Genomic DNA, 22326 nt, shown 5'->3' on the forward strand with positions numbered 1-22326 from the left:
ACAGAGTTCTTGTACACCCTTCACCAGCTTCCCTTAATGATAAGATCTTACATAAGGATAGTACAATGACCAAAACCAGGAAAGTGACTTTAGTACAATCCTATTCACCCAAATACAGACTGTATTCAGATTTTACCAATTTTTGTTCTGTTTTATTGGGGGGAGGGGTTCTGGTATAGAGTTCCATGAAATTTTATTACAGGTACAGATTTGTATACAATTACAGAATTGCTTCAACACCAAAAAAAAAGTGCTCCCTCATGCTTTAGGAACATCCTACCCAAGCTAATCCCTGACTGGAGCCATCACTGTAAGTTTGTCATTTTGAGAATGTCATATAAATGGAATCATACAGCGTGTAACCTTTGAGACTGACTTTGTTGACTCAGAATAATGCCCTTTAGACAAAGTACTTCCTCACTCGTGTCTCTTAAAGACAGCTCTTACGTCATAGAGGGGGGCAGGAAACAAGTGGAATCAAGAGGGAAAAAGCACATGGCCTTCTTGTTCACGAATGTGCTGGCTCAAAGCAAGTATCAACAATCAAGACTCTTTAAACCACTTATCTACTTAGCACTCTCTTTGTAGAAGGGCTTGGGAAAGTTTACTTGAGTTAATTTCAAAATACAATGGCCTCTCCCTGCAAACGCGGTTTTGCATCAGCATGTGAAGCATAAAACTCCCCACACATCTCTGGTCAGGATGGCACCTCGTTCCCCAACATGAACTTTTGAGATAGATTCAGATATCACTAAAGTGTCCTCAAAATTAAACACAGATGTAAAGAAGAAGGAGACTGTTTTATGTAGTTCTTTTACAGTGTTACAAAATTCAGCTGCTTGGGACTGGTCCACAGATAGAGCTGATTTGATGGAACTTGATGTGTCCAGCACCAGCCCCATGGTGGGAAGCCCACACTGTTGGACCTTTCTCCCTGGACTTCCTTAAGCCCTTTGTGTCTACAAAATGGGTGTAAAAAAAAATCTGCTCTATTAATGTCACAGAACTGGTTAGAAATATAAATGAGAAGAGATGAGAAGGAGTATATAAGTGCAAAAGCCATCACGCAAATACAAGTTACTTCATTATGACAATGTTCCTTTGTCCCAGTGAAGGGATCTCTGACTCAGAGTCTGTTTGTTCACGTGTTTGTTCATTAGTTGACTCATTCATTCACACAGTTCTGATGTGCCAGGCGCTATGTTGGGTGATGGTGCTAAGATAACTAATAACTAATATGTAATAATCACACTAATAATTCGGGGTGGGGAGACATGTAGATGGCTGTGCTTCCATGTGGGAGGAGGTGCAAGTGTTATGGAAGAGGCACTGTGGATACACAGACAAGGACACGGTGTCCAGAAAGGTTTTCAGAAAAGAAATATATATGGGTACACGGATGTCCACATAAGTAACAACAACAACCGCCACCGCCAGAATAAAACAACCTCCATGCTCATCAACAAGGGAGTAGTTAAATAAATTATGGTCCATTCATGCACTGAGGCAATTGCCATAAACAATGAGAGGCCCATGAGTACCTACATGGAAAGATCTACAAGTCTTGGTGATCTATCTATATGTATATGTACATATGTGAGTATACTTAAGGGAGAAAGGCCTAGAAGGAAGTGAACCAATGGCTCACATTGTGTGTGACATCTGTATGGAGAGTGAAAGTGTGGAGATTCAAGGGAGACTTGACCATTTTGCTTTGGTATGTAACCATGGTTTGAATGTCTTACAATGAACATGTGTTCACACATTACTTGTGTAACAAAAAGGCTGAAATTAATCTGCACGTGTCTTATCACTCCAATTTGAAGGAAAATAATTTATATACTTACATCCACCCAAGGGTATATATTCACAGAAGAAGTTTGAAAGGAAACACACCAGTGTTTTCGTCATAATTATAAAAGTGTAATGAGATGTAAAAATACTTTCTGAATTTTCTACACTTTAAACATGGAAGCATTTAATAGTTATGTGAAATAAAGTTAAAAATCTTGTCATTTTGAAGTAATTATGGATTCACAGAAAGGTGTAAAGAAATATAGGGTGAAGTTGGGGCACCTGAGTGGTTCAGTCGGTTAAGCATCTAACTTTGGTTCAGGTCATGATCTCCCGGTTTGAGTTCGAGCCCCGCATCAGGCTCAGAACCTGGAGCCTGCTTCAGATTCTGTGTCTCCCTCTCTCTCTACCCCTCCCCCACTCATGCTCTCTCTGTCTCTCAAAAATGAATAAACGTTAAAAAAAAATTTAAAGAAATATAGGGAGAAGTTTCATGTATCCTTCACCCTACCTCCCCAATGTTAACATCTTATATAACCATAGCACATTGTCGAAACCAGGAAATTGACATTCGTACTATCCACAAAGCTTACGTAGATTTTACCAATCATACATAGACTCGTTTGTGTGTGTGTGTGTGTGCGTGTGCACGCATGTAGTTCTATGTAAGTTAATCACATATGTAGCTTAACAGTTCCATGTCATTTTTAAAAACACATTATTAGGCTACAAACTGCTCTATTTCTTTTTTTTTTTTTTACATGTTTATTTATTTTTGGGACAGAGAGACAGAGCATGAACGGGGGAGGGGCAGAGAGAGAGGGAGACACAGAATCGGAAGCAGGTTCCAGGCTCTGAGCCATCAGCCCAGAACCCAACGTGGGGCTCGAACTCGCGGACCGCGAGATCGTGACCTGAGCTGAAGTCGGACGCTTAACCGACTGAGCCACCCAGGTGCCCCCTCTTTTTTTTTTTTTTTAACATTTATTTATTTTTGGGACAGAAAGAGACAGAGCATGAACGGGGGAGGGGCAGAGAGAGAGGGAGACACAGAATGGGAAGCAGGCTCCAGGCTCTGAGCCATCAGCCCAGCGCCCAACGCGGGGCTCGAACTCGCGGACCGCGAGATCGTGACCTGAGCTGAAGTCGGACGTTTAACCGACTGAGCCACCCAGGTGCCCCCAAACTGCTCTATTTCTATTTTACTCCTATCTTCTCTACCAAAGAAAAAAAATCTTCAAGTTAAAAAAAAGTAAAATAAAAATTGTAGTGAACTTGAAACCCAAGATAGGTTGTAGTTCTAAGAGTATACCACCACTTAGAAATAAATCAGGTCTCCCATCAGAGACAAATTATATACAGCCTTGGATATGAAAAAGATTTTGCAGATATTATCGCAGAAACACACTTCCACTTTCTAAGAAAACACAAACGAGGAAAAGTTGCAGAGGAACAGAGATAGATTTTGTCCCTAGTTTCATCAAATGCTACTGATCCTGGTAAGGACAGGATCACTGAGAGAGAGAAATCCATAGCAAAACTTAAGACAGGGCTATCAACGGGTGCCTGAGTGGCTCAGTCAGTTAACTATCTGACTTTGGCTCAGGTCATGATCTCACAGTTCCTGGGTTCAAGCCCCACATCGGGCTCTCTGCTGTCAGCACAGTGCTTGCTTCTGATCTTCTGTCTCCCTCTCTGCTTCTCCCCCCACCCCCCCCCCACATGCACCCTCTCTCTCTCTCTCAAAAATAAACAAACATTATAAAAAAATGGGGGGGGGGGAAGAGAGGGCTATCAAACTGGTGCCTGTAAGAGTGCAGAAAACTGTCACATCTAGGAGTTAGGCTCACCAACAAATCAGGTCTGATTTCAAGATGAATTCCAAGCTGGTTTCCAGACATTCTGTGATAGTTATTAGCCCAAGGTGTCTAGAACATCTCAGAAGATAAGTTGCAGAAATAAATGGGGTGAAAAAGAAAACCAAGCAGATTTACTAGTGGTTAAACAGTGGCCAAGAAAGTTGATTTAATGAACTGATGTCAACTCAGAGGCTGCCTTTATCAACAGACCACTGGACTCTGCCCTTGGTTAGAATAAAATCTAGATTTTCATCAACAACTTGAAAGAGACACAAACGGCAGCTAGCACAAAGCAGGGGGATGATTTGTTAACCAACGAGGGAACTGAGGTTCCAAATGGCCTCAGTGGGCTGAGTCAATGGCTTAAATTTTTGTAAGGATAAATGGTAGGCTGAAATTCCAAAAATAACATATACACAAAAAATAGGAGAGCTCTGGGGCACCTAGGTGCCTCAGTTGGTTAGGCATCTGACTCTTAAAAAAAATTTTTTTTAATGTTTTATTTATTTTTAAGACAGAGAGAGACAGAGCATGAGTGGGGATGGGGCAGAGAGAGAGGGAGACACAGAATCGGAAGCAGGCTCCAGGCTCTGAGCTGTCAGCACAGAGCCCAACGTGGGGCTCGAACTCACAAACTGTGAGATCATGACCTGGGCCAAAGTCGGACGCTCAAAGGACTGAGCCACCCGGACGCCCTGAGGCATCTGACTCTTGATTTCCATTCAGATCATGATCTCACAGTTCCTGAGTTCAAGCGCCGCATCAGGCTCTGTGCTGGCAGCCTGGAGCCTGCTTGGGATTCTCTCTCTCCATCTCTCTCTCTCTCAAAATAAATAAATAAACATTAAAAAAACCAAAAAAGAACCAGGACAGCTTTGACTTTGGAGTAACTGATGAGATAAAAGACCTAAGGATTTCAGTTAACCTCAAACTATTAGCCTTCATCAAAAAAGTAATGCAAACTGCATTACCAAGAATATTGTGTCCAAAACACATCAACGCAGCCTCCACTGAACTTATGCGTGTCTTTTCAAAACAACACCGGGGCACCTGGGTGGCTCAGTTGGTTAAGCATCTGACTTCGGCTCAGGTCATGATCTCACCGTTCATGAGTTCGAGCGCCGCATCAGGCTCTGTGCTGACATCACGGAGCATGGAGCCCACTTAGAGGTCTGTGTCTCCCTCTCTCTTTGCCCCTCCCCTGCTCATGCTCTGTTTCTCTCTTTCTCTCAAAAATAAAATAAATATTCAAAACAACACCAACATCACTAAACTCTCTCAGAAAATAGAGATGGTGGGGATACTTCCTAACTAGTTTTATGAGGTCAACAATACCCTGATACCAGAATCTGACACTACAAAAACAAAATTACAGCCCATTTCCCTCATAAGCATTTTTGTACAATAAGGAATTTAGCTTTTGTCCCTTATAATTTCCTGAGTGACAGGAGTGGCTTTGTTACACTAATGAGGTGACTCACAATTGGCCCCTACAGAAACTGGTCAAGAGAATGACCAGCCATGTGATAAGAGGGTTGAGGAGTCTGGAGATTGTGTTCAATCACATGGCCAATGGTTTAGGCTTTCTTTCTTTCTTTCTTTTTTTTTTTTTTTAATGTTTGTTTATTTTTGAGAAAGAGAGAGAGAGACAGAGGGCAAGCAGGGGAGGGGTAGGGAGAGAGGGAGACAAAGAATCTGGAGCAGGCTGCAGGCTCTGAGCTGTCAGCACAGAGCCCAATGTGGGGCTCGAACCCACAAACCATGAAATCTTGACCTGAGCTGAAGTCGGATGTTCAACCAACTGAGCCACCCAAGTGCCCCCACATGGCCGGTGATCTAATCGGAAGTGCCTATGTAAGGAAACCTCCACAAAAAAAATCTGCTCCCCAAAGCTTAGTAGAGTGGCCTTTTCCTGGATCTGCCAGGAGGGTGAAACACCCTAATTCAAAGAGGAGAGGGCACAGAAGCTCTGCATTGAGGACCCTCCCAGATATCACCCAAGGCGTATGTCTTGTAACAAAACTGTAATCATTAAGTATTGTAAATATTTCCTGAGTTCTTATGATCATATGATAAAAAAATACAATTTTTGGCAAACTGAGAATAGAAAGAAACATCTTCAACCTAGTGAAAGGCATTGTCCCAAACCCACAGTTTATTTCATACTTGGTGACTGGGACAGACACGTCCACTCTCCCCACTTTTATTTGGCATTGTGCTGGAGTCTTGGCCACTAAAATAAGGAAAGGGACAGAGATAAAAAGACAAGGATTGGACAGATAGAAGTAAAACTCTCTTGCAGGTGAGAAGTAAATGTCTCTTGCAGGTGACATGTCTACATAGAAAATCCAAGGAATCTACAAAACAACAACAATAAAGCCCTCTTAGAATTAATACATCAATGTCACAAGGTTGTAGGATGTAAGACCCACATACATAAATCCATTTATTTTCTATATACTAATAGTAAACAATTGGGAAATGAAATCAAATGTGCTACTTACCAACACCAGCAACATAAAATATTTAAGAATCCCTTTAACAAGTGACCTATAAGACCTCTACATCAAAAACTATTAAAAAAATTCCTGAGAGAAATTAAAGGAGACCTAAATAAATGGACAGTGTGTGTTCTGGGATCAGAAGTCTCCATATTATTAAGATGTGATCTCTCCCTAAATTGATCTAGAAATTCAGTACAATTGCAGAAGTGCCTGGTTAGCTCAGTTGGTTAAGCATCTGACTCTTGATTTTGGCTCAGGTCATGATCCCATGGTCGTGACATCGAGCCCTGCTATGCTGGGTGTGAAGACTGCTTAAGATTCTTTCTCTCCCTCTGCCCCCTAAGCCCCTGCTCCATGCGCATGCACTCTCTCTCTCTCTAAAAAAAAAAAAAAAAACAATTAAAAAAAAATACAGTTGCGGGGTGCCTGGATGGGTCGGTTAAGCATCTGACTTCAGCTCAGGTCATGATCTCGCAATCTGTGACTTCAAGCCCCGCGTCGGGCTCTGTGCTGACAGCTCAGAGCCTGGAGCCTGCTTCGGATTCTGTGTCTCCCTCTCTCCGTCCCTCCCCTACTCACACTGTCTCTCTGTCTTTCAAAAATGAATAAACTTTAAAAAAAAATTTGCAAACAAAATCACAACAGACTCTTGCAAAACTGTCAAGCTGATTCTAAGATTTATATGAAAACAGGCAAAAGACCCGAAGTGACACTTCACCTAGAGGATATATGACTGGTCTATAAGCACAAGAAAAAAAGGCGAAAATCTTTTCTAAATCGAATTTAATATTAGACATTAGGGAAATGAAATGCAAATTGGAAATTTACCATTTCACATCCACTAGGGTGTCTAAAATGAAAAAAACTAACCATAGCAAACGTTGGCAAGGATGTAGATAGGGCATCTGGAATGCTCATCCACTGTTGCTAGGAATAGAACTTGGTGTAACTTCAGAACAGAGTTTGGTGGTTTCTTTAAAAGTTAAACATATACCTAGTATTCGATCCAGCAATTCTTCTCCCAGGTATTACCCACAACAAAATAAAAACATATGTCTCCCAAAAAACTTGCACCCAAGTATCTGTAGCGGCTTTATCATAGCCAACTCCTGTAAACATCCCAAATGTTCCCCACACAGACAAACAAAATGTAGCATATCCATACCGTAACAGCGCTATTAGCAGTAAGCACAAAGTACTCCTACAACAACACGGATGAATCCCAAAAATGTCACATTGAGGGAAAGAAGCCTGAGACAAAAGAATATACACTTGGCGACTCCATTTATTTAATGTTCAAGAGCTAGCAAAACAGGGGCGCCTGCCTGGGTGGCTCAGTTGGTTAAGTAATCCGACTCTTGATTTCGGCTCAGGTCATGATTTCATAGCTCGTGAGATCAAGTCCCGTGTTGGGCTCTATGCTGACAGCGAGGAGCCTGCTTGGGATTCTCTCTCTCTTCCTCTCCCCGGCTAGCGGCTAGCGGCTAGCGTGCACTCTCTCAAAACAAGTAAGTAAACATTAAAAAAAAAAAAAAAAAAAAAAAAGAACTAGCAAAACTAATCCGTGATGACAGATACCAGTACACCATTGTCTATGAGAGGTGGGGACTGATGGGAAGGGAGCCTGAGGGGCATTCCGAGGTGATGACAATGTTCTATGCCTTGATTGAAGGGGTGGTTACATGCGTGTCTACATTTATCAAAACTCACTGAGTTGTGCATTTAAATTCTACACAACTTAACTGTATGTCAGTTTCACCTCAATAAAAACAAATGTCTTTACAGGACTTCAGAGTTACCATCCTAGAAGGGGTGGGGTGTATTTTCCAAATTGACTTTGAAACTAAAAAGTAGTTTGATTATCGGTTTCTTGGGGAGACTCAAAAATAATTCAGATGGAGGGAGAGAAAACCCTAATATTCCTCGTGGAGTCAGGAGTTAGGAAAATGATCCAGAGATAAAACCGAGGGGCTGGCATTCATTTGCTGGTCTATTCTTGCCATGAATATTCAGTGAGTGCTTCTATGAGTCAGGCACTGCCTTGGGACAGACAAAGTCCTTGTCCTTGCTGAGCACATACTCTCTGAGAAGACAGACAAGGAAGCTACAGAAATAAATGGGGTGATTATAGACTGTGGCGAGTGCAACACATGACTGGGAGTCCATAAAGAGGTGGGAAGGTCCGAAAATAGTTGAATGACCAGGAAAGGCTTCCCAGAAGAAGTAATATTTGAGTTGTGTCATGGGGCAGAGGGCAGAGGGCAGAACAGTGCAGGCAGACAGAAGAAAGGATGCAAAGGTCCTGAGGCAGGAAGGAGGGCAATGTGTCTGAGGAAATGACAGACAATCAGGATGACCGGTGCTTAATAAGCAGGGAGGAAAAGGTGCGTCGGGTTGGGTTGGAGAGTCGGGCGGAGGCCAGAGCTCACAGGGCCGATGGGCAGGGACAGGAATGAGTCTGAGCGACAGTCTAAGACGACAGGGAGCCACTGAGGAGGATGGATTGGAGTGGGGACAGGGCTGGACGCGAAGAGACCAGTTAGGGAGCTACTTACTGCACTGGTAGGGTGCTGGCAGCGGTGTGGAGCAGGGAAGGAGAGAAAACAGATTCGGGATGCACCGTAGAAGCAGAATGGACAGAACTTGCTGATGCATTTGGCATGAAGAATGAGAAAGAGGAAGGCTGGGCCAATGGTGATACCATTTACTAAAGATGGGGAATTCTAGGGCAAAGTGAGTGTGGAGAGGAGGTGGAACAGGAGTTTCATTTTAAGATACTTATGTACCAGCAAGTGAAAATGCCAAGGAGGCACTTGGATACATGAGCCTGGACCTCAGAAGAGAGGGCCGGGCCAGGACACAAAGCCCAAGGCCACCGTTGCACAGATAGTATTGAAGCCAAGGACAGAGAGGAACTCTCCCAGGGTGGCGGGAGTGTCTCAGAGTGAAAAGAAGTGGGTCCGGGGATGCGCCTGTCAAGGGCAGAGGAGAAGCAGTGGGGTGGGAAGGAAGCCAGGAAGACTGTTGCCAGAGGTTCACCCCTGTGTTCTCAGAACCTAGAACAGCCCCTGGGATACAGCACTCCCTGGCAAGATGGTCGCTGACTGCATGAAGAAAGGAAGGATTTGGGGGTGGTGCCCTTGCCAGATGCTGCTGAAAAGATGCCACGAGAGAAGCCAGAGAGGAGTCCACCGGCTTTCGTAGCACAGGAAACAGCAAGGGCACTGACTCCAAGAGCCTTGTCAGGGAGGTGACGGGAACGAAGCCGAGATACTTCCACTCGGATGGGAATCAAGATGACCACCATCAGCGCGGCCACAATCCACAATGACTCAGTCATCCCACAGCAGTGCCGCGGGACCTGTGCGGTTCCCTGCTGTCAAACCTCCCATCAGGGGTCTTCGCGTCAAGTGGTTTCCTGAAGTGCACGGCCTGCCAGGCCAGCCAAGTGCCAGCTGCAATGGGAGGTATGAGCAAGACTCCCCCTGCCCGGGCTCAGGGACTCCGGCCACTTCGCTAACTTAACCACAGGCACCCTTCAGGGCGTTCACCCACTTCCCAGCCCTGGCCTGTGAATTCTCACTCCCGGGGTTTCTTTTCCACGTAGCCTCACCTCAGCTGCCACACCTGTGTTTCATTCTCTTCTATCCGCTGCTAGTGCAAGGCAGCGGTCACCAAACTTGTGATCCCTCTCACTATTAGAAAGGAAACAATAAATAAGTCACACGACTCGGACTTACCAGGCACAGTTAGAACAGAAGGGGATTTTTCCGGCTGTTCATTAACACGGCTGCTGTTCTGAACCCAGAAAATGTTGACGGGCTCAGGAGGGCCCACGGCCTGACAGGTGAGGTTGAAGGCTGTGTTTCTTGTGACATTCATGCTCTCAGGCTGTCTAGTAAAGTGAGGAAGTCCTGCGGAGAAAGAGTTCAGTGAAAGAATGTTTCAGATCTTCAAGCAAAGGCAGAGCCCCAAGGGGAAAGGAGACTGTTCTAGAACTTGGCAATAGATTTCTTCATATACCACCCCTGGTCTGAAATGGCTAGTTTGCACCTTCTGAAAATTGGCTGAGAAAGAATAGAAGCTATTCTTACCCAACCAGCTCCAGCCGGCTTTCTAGGACACTTTCCCAAAGGGGTTATGATGGTGATTCAGAACTGGTTTTACCAGAAGGGAGGGAGGCCTGGCGGTGTTGAAATCAGGCATTATTCCAACTCCAGGGACAGGCTGGCACGTTTTTCAGTGTTTCTTACCAAATTACACATGGAGTGAAAACAAAGCCACGTAATAGGTCCACCTGTTTTTGAGGACAATCCACTGCGTGTGTCCCTTTAAGATGAATGATAGTGAATTTAAACATCTGTACACTTGCACAGGGCTTATACAGGGCTGGCCATTTTTCAAAGTGCATTCTAATGATAACAGTGTAGACACAGTTACACACTTCCAATCCTAAGATCTTTGACTGTTATTCAGAATCGAGGCCATAAGGAAGGGAACTTTAGAAATACCTCAGAGAAAGCCAGTGAGTACGTACTAGGAGCATATGCTAAAAAATTAACAAGTCAAGTTAACCGTCCTCAGGCACTTAAACCATGTTCTTTGAGGATTGGGAACTCACAGATCTGGTCCCAGAAGGAATGATGTGGGAGTGGCATAATGGGCTTCTTTATTCCTATTTCAAAGTTTTGCAAAACTCCATTTGGACCTAATGTGATCCTGCCCTGGGCATTTTGTTGGGATTCTGACAAGTTAAATGTCCTCTCAACATTTTCCCAACATTTACAGCAAATGTAGGAACACTACCATCCTCCACACCCCCACTTTCCCCTAGGGCTGGTGCTGACATAACCCTGAGGAGGCATTAGCTGTCCAGCCTGGGATGGGCCTAGAGCAGAGCGCTAACACAGACTCCTCTGAGGGGCCTCCCCACCTCAGGCCTCCTGCAGCATTAGTGGGTATGAGGTTTAGGTTTGCAAAAGGATGGGTAGCAGAGGAGGCTTTCCTTGTGGGACAGTTCTGGTTGAACTTCCCTGAAAAGCCAACCACTTGTTTTTTCTAAAGCCTGTGGTGAGGCGGGTCAGGAAAAAGTAGAAAAGAAAGGTGTTTGGGTGCTTCTGCTGGCAGGGGTATCTCAGAAAGCCAAGATGCAAGGGCCCTGGAGGCAGCCCGTGGGCTGGTGAGGAATGACAACTTGTGGTGAGAATAGAGGTGCTTCCTCCTTGAAGGCTTCCTCGACAGGCACCGCCATTGCAGAACCAGGCGTGCGCCCCAAGACCCGGGGCCTTGGGACCTGGGCTCACCTAGCCATCAGCTCACATCCCCTACTGCAGTTCAAGTTCCTTGAGGGCAGAGACCGCCTTCTAGTCGACGTCTCATTCGGACCCACACTGAGCCCGTCTTATGTCACGTCATGGAACTGCACTGAACCATCTACCTGACAAATCCTAGGGCCCAAAATGAGTCCCAGATTGAGCTGCTGACCCAGTTCAGGAAAACCACTCACCCTCCTGGCTTCACCATCCACATGTACCGATGCTGAATAATAGGCCAATCATCCCTAGACCAGGCGAAGGGTACCTGGTGCCAGCACTGAGAACCGGATAATGGAATGCATATCGCTTCCAGAAAAGTCTCCAGGTTTCTAAACTGTAAATAACCTGAGGACAAAGGAGTCCATAATCTGTTTTTTATCTCAGCCCAATTGCTCAGGATAGAGCTAAAACTTTGAGAATTGAATTCACGCCATTTATTACCTAAAGTCTAAAAAGAGGATCACCTTATAAAATGTCAGTGCTTATGAATTTGCAAAGTTTGATTACAGAGTTATAAATGAGCGTGCTAAACTCTAGAGTTTTATATGCAAAGCAATAAATACAGGTCACTCTGTAGCCTCTGGACTTACCCTGCACCTCGATGTAGATGGGGTCAGACACAATCTCTTCGTTGTTTATTTTCATCTTACAGATATATGAACCATTGTCTGAACGCTGCACACTGGTTATGCTTCAAAGAAAACACATAGAGATATTTACACTGAATACCCTTTGAGTTTCTGCTATAGGAAAAGAACATTCTTCAACCTCTTTATCATATGCTCTGAGTGTTAATCTTCTGTGTCAACGTGGCTAGGTCATGGCATCTAGATATTTGGCCAAATATTACTCTAGATGTTTCTGTGAAAGTATTTTTCAGATGTGGTTAACATTAAAATTTTTTTTTTTTTACATTTATTTATTTTTGAGAGATAGAGACTGAGAACAATTGGGGAGGGGTGGAGAGAATGAGACACAGAATCCGAAGCAGACTCCAAGCTCCGAGCTGTCAGCACACAGCCCGACGCGGAGCTCGAACTCACAAACTGCGAGATCATAACCTGAGCCGAAGTCGGACGCCCAACTGACTGAGCCACCCAGGCGCCCATATGTGGTTAACATTTAAATCAGTAGACTCTGAGTAAAGATTACCCTTCACAACACGGGTGGGCCTCATCCAGCCGGCTGAGAGCCATACTTATGAGCAAAGACCGAGGTCCTCCAAGGAAGAGGGAATTCTGCCTCTAAACTGCTTTCAGACTCAAGACTATAATATCAACTCTTCCCTCGGTCTCCAGCTGATGCCCTGCCTGTTTCAGATTTGCCAGCACCCACAATCACATTAGCCAATTCCTTAAAATAACTTTCTCTCGTTCCTTCTTTGGTTCTGTTTTTTCTGAAGAAACATGACTAACACATATGCTGTCCCTCCTCTTGCCTTCTATGGAAGGCTCTGTACCAGGGTTCTCTATGTTGCGGTATTGCCCCATCAAGGCATTTTGCTGCAAATTTGTAGGGTTGTTTTTTTATTTTTTAAATTTTTTTAAATTTTTTTTTTAACATTTTTTTATTTTTGAGACAGAGAGAGAGCATGAACAGGGGAGGGTCAGAGAAAGAGGGAGACACAGAATCTGAAACAGGCTCCAGGCTCTGAGCTGTCAGCACAGAGCCCGATGTGGGGCTCGAACCCACAGACCGCGAGATCATGACCTGAGCCAAAGTCGGACACTTAACCAACTGAGCCACCCAGGCGCCCCTGTAGGGTTGCTTTATGTGGGCACAATAACTAGGAGGCACCATGGTTTTTAGGGGCTAGGGGCAACTGTTCCATAACCCAAATGACTTTCTGAGACTAGAACCCAATTCCATTTATAGACACACAAAGAATTTGTCTGGTCTTAATATCCACCTAATTCCCAGGACTGCAATTACCTGAAAACGGGGGCTGCCATCCCTTTGTCCTGTTTGGAACTTGGCCATGACTCAGATCACGGACAGCACCTCCCTATTTGCGGCTGCCACGTGCGTGAGGGGCGTGCCAGGGTGCAAGTCCCTGTGTATTCTATGATCTCTCCTGGAGTGGTCATGCCAGGCATCTACATGTTCACATTCGTATTATTTTATTATAGATCACCTTTCTTTCGTTTTCCTTATACTATAGTTTGAACACTACATGTTGTAAAGTATCTGCTATAAACAGGTGGCCTTAGCTCTAAGAGCTTCAGAATCCTGCTTTCCACCCTTCAGACATGTTTACACACAAGAAGTTAGGCAAAACCTGCCCTTAGCTGGGTGTGGGAAAGGGTGAGGGCATGAGGAACTCTTTGAAGTGCCCTCAAATGCTCTCAAAGGGGCGACACCTTCACTGACCCAAAGGCACTGATTTGTTCTACTGCGCTCATCAGACAGAGCAAAGGCTGTGGCTAGAGAAAGAAAGTAAAAGAAGAAAACTGTGGAGGGGTCCATCTTCCTTTCTAGTTGCTTGTTCCCTGATACAACTTATTTATCCCAAAGCAAAGTAAGACCCATCCCTCAACCCATCAAGGCCTGAAGCTTAATGCTTAAAAGAGACCAGGAAGCTGGCAAGGTCAGAGCGGACGCCATCTTGGCCCACAGGTGGCAGCCGCCAGGATAAACAAACAGCACAGCGGCATCAGGAGCCAATTTGCCACAGCAAGGCCCCTTGGACTTGAGGTTGGACACACGGTCTTGAACACACAGTTTTCAGAACAAACACAGAACATTTTAAATTACAACTTCTCCCCAGTGATACCATGCTGCAGTTCCCTTTTAGCTTCTGATAAAGAGTAAGTAAAATACACATCAAGAATGGTGTCAGTCAGGGGCCCCTGGGCGGCTCAGTTGGTACTTTGGTTCAGATCATGATCTCGTGGTTCGTACGTTCGAGCCCCGCGTCGGGCTCTGGGCTGACAGCTCAGAGCCTAGAGCCTGCTTCTGATTCTGTGTCTCCCTCTCTCTCTGCCCCTCCCTGCTCGCGCTCTGTCTCTGTCTCAAAAATAAATAAACATTAAAAAAAAAAAGAATGGTGTCAATCAGAATGAGGAGAACCAGAGCTGCTTGGGTTAATATTACCTCCTTACTGTTCCCAAGGCCCAATAATGTGACTATCATCTGTCACCTGCACTTTCTGATGTGCCAATCTGAGCAGTGCCCCACTGACTCAGAATACTTTGCCTTCCCCTTTCCCCTCACTCCTGTGCAGGAGTGATATAATTTTGGAATTGCACCTGATGAACAGAAGTTGGACCTGGGGAGGACTCGGGATTTCAAAGAAAGGCCAGATCTCTCCATGCTTTAGGGCAGGACTGAAGGTCACAATGTCTAGAGGTCACTGGGAGAACATGGAAAGAGACTTCACAGGACAAATATCTCCAAATAAGGGGTTAGCTGACCCTCCTCTAATAAATCTCCCTGGATGTCATGGTGGCAGGAAGAAAGAGGGAGAGAAGCAGGTGTCTAGAATGGTGCCCGGACCAGCATGAGTAACAGCCAGGGGCTGAATGGTGCACCTGCTTCTAGGAGCTCTTGAAGATTCTGCATGGCTGAGCAGTCTAGTTTTCTTTGCAGTTCAAAAACAAACCAACAAACAAAAAAAATAAAACAAAGCAAAAAACAAGGTCATGGCTACCAAAGAGGGGGTCCTTTCCACATATTTCACAGGTTCATTTTAGAAGAGGAGTCATTGTCTTGAGGCCAGGCCCAGGAGCTGGACTGATGATAAGATCTGATAGGCTGAGGACAGCTGTGCCTCTGAGGACCTGGCTCTGGCTCAGGGTCCAGAAGCCCAGTGTTGCAGCAGCCTTGTCACATGACTTAGGTAGTCAGGAGCCAGAATGCAAGTGAGGGCCACAGAGGGATGCAGGGCAAGGCCGAGGAAGGCAGCCCAAGGATGCAAAGTACCCCTGTGTGCGGGGGGGGGGGGGGGGGGGGGGGGGACGACTGAGAAACTATCGGGTGCAAGTAATAGTTTAGCAGCACAGCTTGGACTTCAGAAATCAGATGCAAAGGGCATGAAAAGTCTAGGAGCATCTTAAGCCAACCAGCAAGGAAGGAAAATTCAACCAGGAGGAGAAAAGGAGAGCTCAAAGGAAACATGATCAAAACTTTGTCTTTAGTCATTCATATCAGGAAGAGGTCAGCAATCGCCTGGGGAGATGGGTTACGTGCCTGCATTGATTAGCAAGTCCAGACCCAGATTTTCCACAAATAATTCTACATGTTGCTTCCTAGACATGCAAGTAAAGGCTGCCATGCTGAGAGCAGGGTGGGGGGTGAGGTGGAGAAGAGTTGCTGTCCCCAACTTCTCCCCTTTCCTAAAGGAAACAGCAGGCGCAGTCTCTAGAGGCTCCCCAGCGAAGGCTCTGAGCTCAGAATAGCAATCTAGGCATTCCAACAACTGAGTAAGAGGAGTTCCAGAAAGAACACAGGAAGGAGAGCATAACTCAAGAAAATGCCCCAGGGCTGGATTCTAGGTCTTTCTTAACCAGGCCTGTAGGTGGGCAGCACAGTGGAAGAGAAAAGACCCACCAAGACCACCCATCTCTCATCAGGAGATGTCACAACTCCAAGATAAAGTGGAGGTCCAGAAGCTTCCAGAGAGAAGTAAAGTGAGTCATTCACAAATGAATCAGAACCCCACCACACTTCTCAAGAACAAATCTGGGGGCAAAAAGGAAATATATCAATGACTTCCAAATGACAACAGGAAATTATTCTTTTTGAGTTCTGTATCCAGACAAACTACCTCAATGTGAGGATAGAAAACACAATAGCATTTTCAGACATGCAAGGTCCATGCTGGTGGAGGATGGGCTCTGTGCCAAAGCAAAGGAGTAAAAGCCAAGAGGCGGGGTTGGGGGCGGTGCGGAACCTGGGCTCCAGGAGGAAATAGGAGAAACAAGGGCCCCCAGAACAAGAGTAAAGATGACAGAGCTGCACCCCAGACCTGGGGAGCAACCTGCCCAGACTGGAGCAGGAGAAGGACAGGACAGGCATCTCCTACGAAAAGATCAGGCCTGGTCATCGCATCACTTTGAGAGGAGATGTATGTAGAGTTTAGGGACAAATGAGAGTAATACTTAGAAAATTAAGCAAGCTAACAAGCAAGGAAACTATTAAATTGAGGACAATCAAAAAGCTGTGAAGAAGTAAGATGTAACCACAGCCTACTGTGTGACTCAGCTGAAAACAGCATTTACATAGCCACAAAAAACGTGAAGTCCTGGGTACTGATTTAACCAGAGTTGTAACGTTTTATTAGATGAACTCCAGGGCTAGGCGCGCGCGCGCACACGAGTCATAAGGATTGAATACCTACAAAAGATACCCAAGAAGTGGATAACCACAGCTCCTCGTTGGGGAAGGGCTGGAGGCTGGAGCAGAAGAGAGGATTTTTGAACAGTTGGGAGTATTTTACCATGTGTATGTAGTGCTTTAAAAAAGGTATAAAAATTGTGTCAGATTCTGGTCAAATACAAACATCTGAACCGGGGAAAACCAAAGCCACCATACAGACTCAGCCACCGCGTCTAGACAGGAACCACCTGGACAGCCACCTGGACAGAGCCACAGGGCTCTTTGCATCTGCAAAAGCCCATCACACCAGGGTGGCCTCAGCTGGGTGAGTCCCAGTACGTCCTGTAAGGACACAGAGACTCCTTGTTTCTCAGACCTATCACGTGTAGACTGGCCTGCTCAGACATGGCTCTGAAGTAGCAGCTACATTCTAGAGGCTTCTTAAAAGAAATACAAAAAAGAACAAATGGGGTACAGTTCCACTTAGATGAGGTACGTAGAGTAGTCAAAGTCATGGGGAAAGAAAGTAGAATAGAGGTCACCCAGCAGTAGCACTGCTAGGAATTTACCCAAGGGATACAGGAGTACTGATGCATAGGGGCACTTGTACCCCAATGTTCATAGCAGCACTCTCAACAATAGCCAAATTATGGAAAGAGCCTAAATGTCCATCAACTGATGAATGGATAAAGAAATTGTGGTTTATATACACAATGGAGTACTACATGGCAATGAGAAAGAACGAAATATGGCTCTTTGTAGCAACATGGATGGAACTGGAGAGTGTGATGCTAAGTGAAATAAGCCATACAGAGAAAGACAGATACCATATGTGTTCACTCTTATGTGGATCCTGAGAAACTTAACAGAAACCCATGGGGGAGGGGAAGGGGGGAAAAAAAAAAGAGGTTAGAGTGGGAGAGAGCCAAAGCATAAGAGACTCTTAAAAACTGAGAACAAACTGAGGGTTGATGGGGGGTGGGAGGGAGGGGAGGGTGGGTGATGGGTATTGAGGAGGGCACCTGTTGGGATGAGCACTGGGTGTTGTATGGAAACCAATTTGACAATAAATTTCATATATTGAAAAGAAAAAAGAATAGAGGTCACCAAGGACTGGGGGAAAAGGGAATGAGGGGTTAGTGTTTAATGGGCATGGAGCTTCCCTTTGGGGGGCTGAGAAAGTTCTGAAGATGGATGGTGGTGATGGGTGCCACACCAAAGTGAATGTACTTAAATGCCACTGAATTGTACACTCGGAAAGGGTTAAAATGGTACATTTTATCCTATGTATATTTCACCATGATAAAAATATTAAAAATGAAAAAACAGTTGTAGAGAAATACACGTTCTAGAAAACTATAAAATCCTTCCAGCTCTAGCTACAGAGAACTAAGCTGGAATTGAATTCCCAGTGGGGAATCCCTAGACTACACAAAAAACATGTCAAAATACTTTTCCTTTGCCACAAATTACCCCCTTATACCTTATGCCCGACTTTAGAGCTAACTGTATCCCAAAAAGTACCCCCTCCTTTAGAGACTCCAGGGAAAGGTCCCGGCTACACCGCATCCCGGGATCTGCACAAATGGATGAGCTACAGTTTCAAGCTGATATCAAGTGCAAATGAGGCAAGATACCAGTCGGAGAGCCGAGGTGGCTTGGCTTAAGCCTGGTGGCTTAAGCCCTACAAAGGAGAATTGCTACAAGCTCTGGAGAGACAGAGCCTGAGGTGTGCACCATCCAGTCCGGGGGCCCGGGGAGAGCGGGGGTGCAATTTTCAGTGTTAATCACCAAGCCATCAATTAGGAATACCCCAACCTGCTGGCGGACACAGAGTGTTCCCTACACCTACAATAGACATCCAAGTGAAAGAAGAAAACATGCAAATTATTAGCAAAGAATGGACTCAGCTCAAGAGGGCACCTGGGCTTGAAGCACCACATCAGTTACTTTTTCCCTTGTATCTGCCCCATTATTCATTATTACACAAAAACAATTTTTAAGGTTTTCCCTGTACAATTTCACATACATCCTTCTGTATTTGCTTCTGCTTTACAACAGTAGGTTACAGTGGCATAGAGCAGTCAGTATTTTGAAGGCGTTTAATAAGACAGGAGAACATTCATAATAGGACGTTACGTGGGGGGAACGAGATATATAATCATCTGTGTCATAAAATGCTAATTTCATTTCAGGAATATTAATTTCATATGTGCTTGGAAAAGTTTTCTCAGGGTTGTGGGCCATGGTTTCTTTCTCTGTACATGTTTGGTAGTTTCTATGTATTTAACAAAATACATATATTACTATTAAAATAACTATTTTTAAGTTAATTTATCTATTTTGAGACAGAGAGAGAGAGAGAGGGCTCAGGGGAGGGGCACAGAGAGAGGGAGACAGAGAATCCCAAGTAGGCTCCATGTTCAGCTCAGAGCCCGATGTGGGGCTTGAACTCATGAACCGTGAGATCACGACCTGAGCCGAAATCAAGAGTTGGACGCTTAACTGAGCCACCCAGGTGCCCTTAATATAAATTTAAAATATACGCATAGAGGAACTAAGACCAAGCAGTTTCTAAAACCTTTTAGGAACACTCTTACTCATGATGTTAAATCTCCTTTAACCTTTCCCAAGTAGGGTGGGGCTTGTACTTAAATGCACATGAACTTCTTCTTTTATCATTTCCACATCCACCCCCATCCCCGGTTTCAACAAACTGAGGTTTGACCGAAAGATGGGTTGGGTCCTGAGTGGCAGAAGTGCCCCCTCAGTCCTGATGCCAGGTCCTCTCCCCTAAATCGATACTTCAAGGCCAAATCTACAAGTATGCACATCTCCTAACCTACTTTTAGGGCCAAAGACCAGATAGCTGACTGACCCTTAGTTTTAGAATGGGGCATTTGGGGGTTCAAGTGTGGGGTCTGCCCGATATGAAAGAGGAAATGTGGAACCAACAAAAACTCAGAAAGTTAAATCACATCCACAATCCTGGTCAGTCTCTAGCAACTCACAACTGCTTCATATTTAAAGGATGCATGCTGGTACGAATTGTGGGGGCCTCTCTCTGGAGACCCCATCCATTTTCGAAATTCATTACCCTTTCTTACAATAACACCTTATACAAAACTGGCTTATGTCCTAACTCCAAACACCTCGTGTTTCTCCCCATACTCCTCTGACCCCTGCCAATATACACATATGTATTTTGTACATTCCCTTAAATACACGTGGCCCATACAGGTATTCTTAAGGGCAACTCCAAGAAAATTACAAGCTAATGAATTCCATGTGTTGAAGGCCTAGAACTTGTTTTTAACTCTTCACTGTTCCTGGCAACCAGAGTGGATTTCTTTCAGGGCCCATGAGATGGGAGAAGAGACGATATTGCAAGTGTGCAAACCAGGCCCCCCGTTTAAGGGTGACAGCTTACTCTCCAGTGACCCCGGGCAAGTCACCCTACTCAGAGGGACCTCAAAGTCATCATCTAGAAGATACCATATTTAGGGTCTCCAACATCCTTCTTTCTTGCCAAGAAATTACACGGATATTTATAGTCTTGATTCAGTCACTACAATTTCCTTCATACGGCTCCTGTGTCACCTGAACATTAATATACTTGAAGAATATTGTAATGGTGGACTCAGTACTGTCCCCAAAGCTACTCAATTCAGCTGAGTGTCCACGGTTTATGAGAATTCTGATCACTAAATTTGCTGTATGGCTTAGTTTGGAGGTCAAATAAGATTTTTTTTCCCCCTTCAGAATGAGTTTATGAGACTGGAACTGAGTACATGCAAAAGTATAAAATTTTGTTCTAAAGTTCTGAAAATATGACCCTGGTCACCTTCTGAATTCTAAAGACACAAGTCCAAGATAAGACACTGTCTGTTCTAAGTTTAAAAGCTCTCCAATTTGGGGCAGCTGGGTGGCTCAGTCAATTGAGCATCCAACTCTTAATTTCAGCTCAGATCATAATCGCAGGGCCACGGGATTAAGCCCTGAGTCGGGCTCCACACTGAGCATTTTGCTTAAAATTCTCTCTCTCTCCCTCTGCCCCTGTCCCCTGTTCACTGTCTCTTTCTTTCAAATAAAAAAAAAATTCTGAGTGTCACATTAAAAATATTTTTTTAATTAAAACTCTCCAATTTAAGTCCTTTAAACATCCCATGGCCCCTTAGAACACACTTGAAGCTGCTGGTCACGTGACGCAAACCTATCTCTTTGGCAAGAAGGCAACTCACCCACGGTCTCACAGCTGTCCAGTGGCAGGACCCCCATTCAGGACTCCCAGCCCAGAGAGAGCAGGGCAGTGTTTTCCTCCTAATGATACCTGATGGGACCAATGTCCCGGCTCTTCGTTCCTTTAAGCCATTAAACTGCTCCTTATTCATTATTAAATGGATCATTAGAAGCTGTGTCTCTATCATGATAAAACATCTGTGTCTTGTAGTTGATGCAGAAAAAAAAATGCAGTCAAATCTCCTGAGTGGTCTCAGCCACCGGCTGAGGGTGGCAGCCTGACAGTCCCAGCCAAAATTTAAATCAACCAACGGAAAACGTGACAGTTGTGTTCTTTGCTTTGATGCTAACCAAGCCTATAACTTGGAAAAACTATGCACAAAAAACCTAGAAACAAAAAAAACAAACCCCCAAGGTGCATCTTCTGGAAATGTTGACACACTAAATTCTAACGGGAGCTGTCAGTACTGTGGTATCTCTGAAGCAGTTTTCTGAAAAGGAAACATCAAATGATTCACCAAAAGACGGGACACCGTCTGGGACTGCCCCAAGCATCAGGCCAGGGAAAGTGAAAACACACCAGATCAAAGAGGGCTCCCCTCGCTCGGAGCACAGGAATCCTAGGGAAAAGGCACTGGCGCCAACTCTGCTCGGCCCTGACCTCATTTTGAGCTTTTAATGACCACAGGTCCACCGAATTCTAGAACTGCACATGCAAGGACAAATCAACAAGACCAAACAAAACAAAACACTCAAACCCCTCCTGGCTGACGAGGAGCGAGTAGAGAATAAAAAAGGGATGGGGAGAAGAGAAGCAGCTGTCTCACTGTCAGCGGTACTCTGAAATACGATGACTCAGTCCTAGGGACAATGGGTTATTCCAGATACCTGCTGACTTGGCTCTGACACCGCCCCACGCCCACCCCCAATGCATTCGGCTGGCCCCTGTCAAAACAAAGTGGAACAATGAGACGGTGACACGGTGACGACACGAGGACTACCACAGTACCATGATCTGCAGGAGCAGGGGGTGTAGGGGAGGGGGGAAAGGGAGGATAAGGCAAAGGAAAGGGGTGGGAAGCCTGTTTGTTTTAAAACCTCCACCCCCACGGTGCGATTTAGACGCCTCCACATACTGGGTAAGAAACGTCGTTCGTTCCCACTCACTGGGAGAGCTCTTGAGTCAAGCAGAGCATGACGTGACTTGCAGGTCAGGTGGGAAGTGGTTCCCCAGAACCCAGAGCCTCTGATAACCAGCAGTTCCAGTGAGGCCAAGATCAATGTAAAAGAAATCAACAA

General features: G+C 45.0%; 1 protein-coding gene across 1 annotated transcript in view; it reads right to left on the reverse strand.

The window, feature by feature from the left end:
- Positions 1-22326, reverse strand: part of MERTK (MER proto-oncogene, tyrosine kinase) — a 114208-nt gene that overhangs the window by 63632 nt on the left and 28250 nt on the right. Inside the window, exons 3-4 of the mRNA XM_047852747.1 lie at positions 12063-12163; positions 9898-10071 (exon numbers count right to left, since the gene is read on the reverse strand). Of these exons, the coding sequence (XP_047708703.1) occupies positions 9898-10071; positions 12063-12163 (275 nt within the window). The remainder of the gene's footprint in view (positions 1-9897; positions 10072-12062; positions 12164-22326) is intronic.

The sequence above is a fragment of the Prionailurus viverrinus genome, chromosome A3, assembly GCF_022837055.1.
Source record: "Prionailurus viverrinus isolate Anna chromosome A3, UM_Priviv_1.0, whole genome shotgun sequence".
Classification (NCBI taxonomy): Eukaryota; Metazoa; Chordata; class Mammalia; order Carnivora; family Felidae; genus Prionailurus; species Prionailurus viverrinus.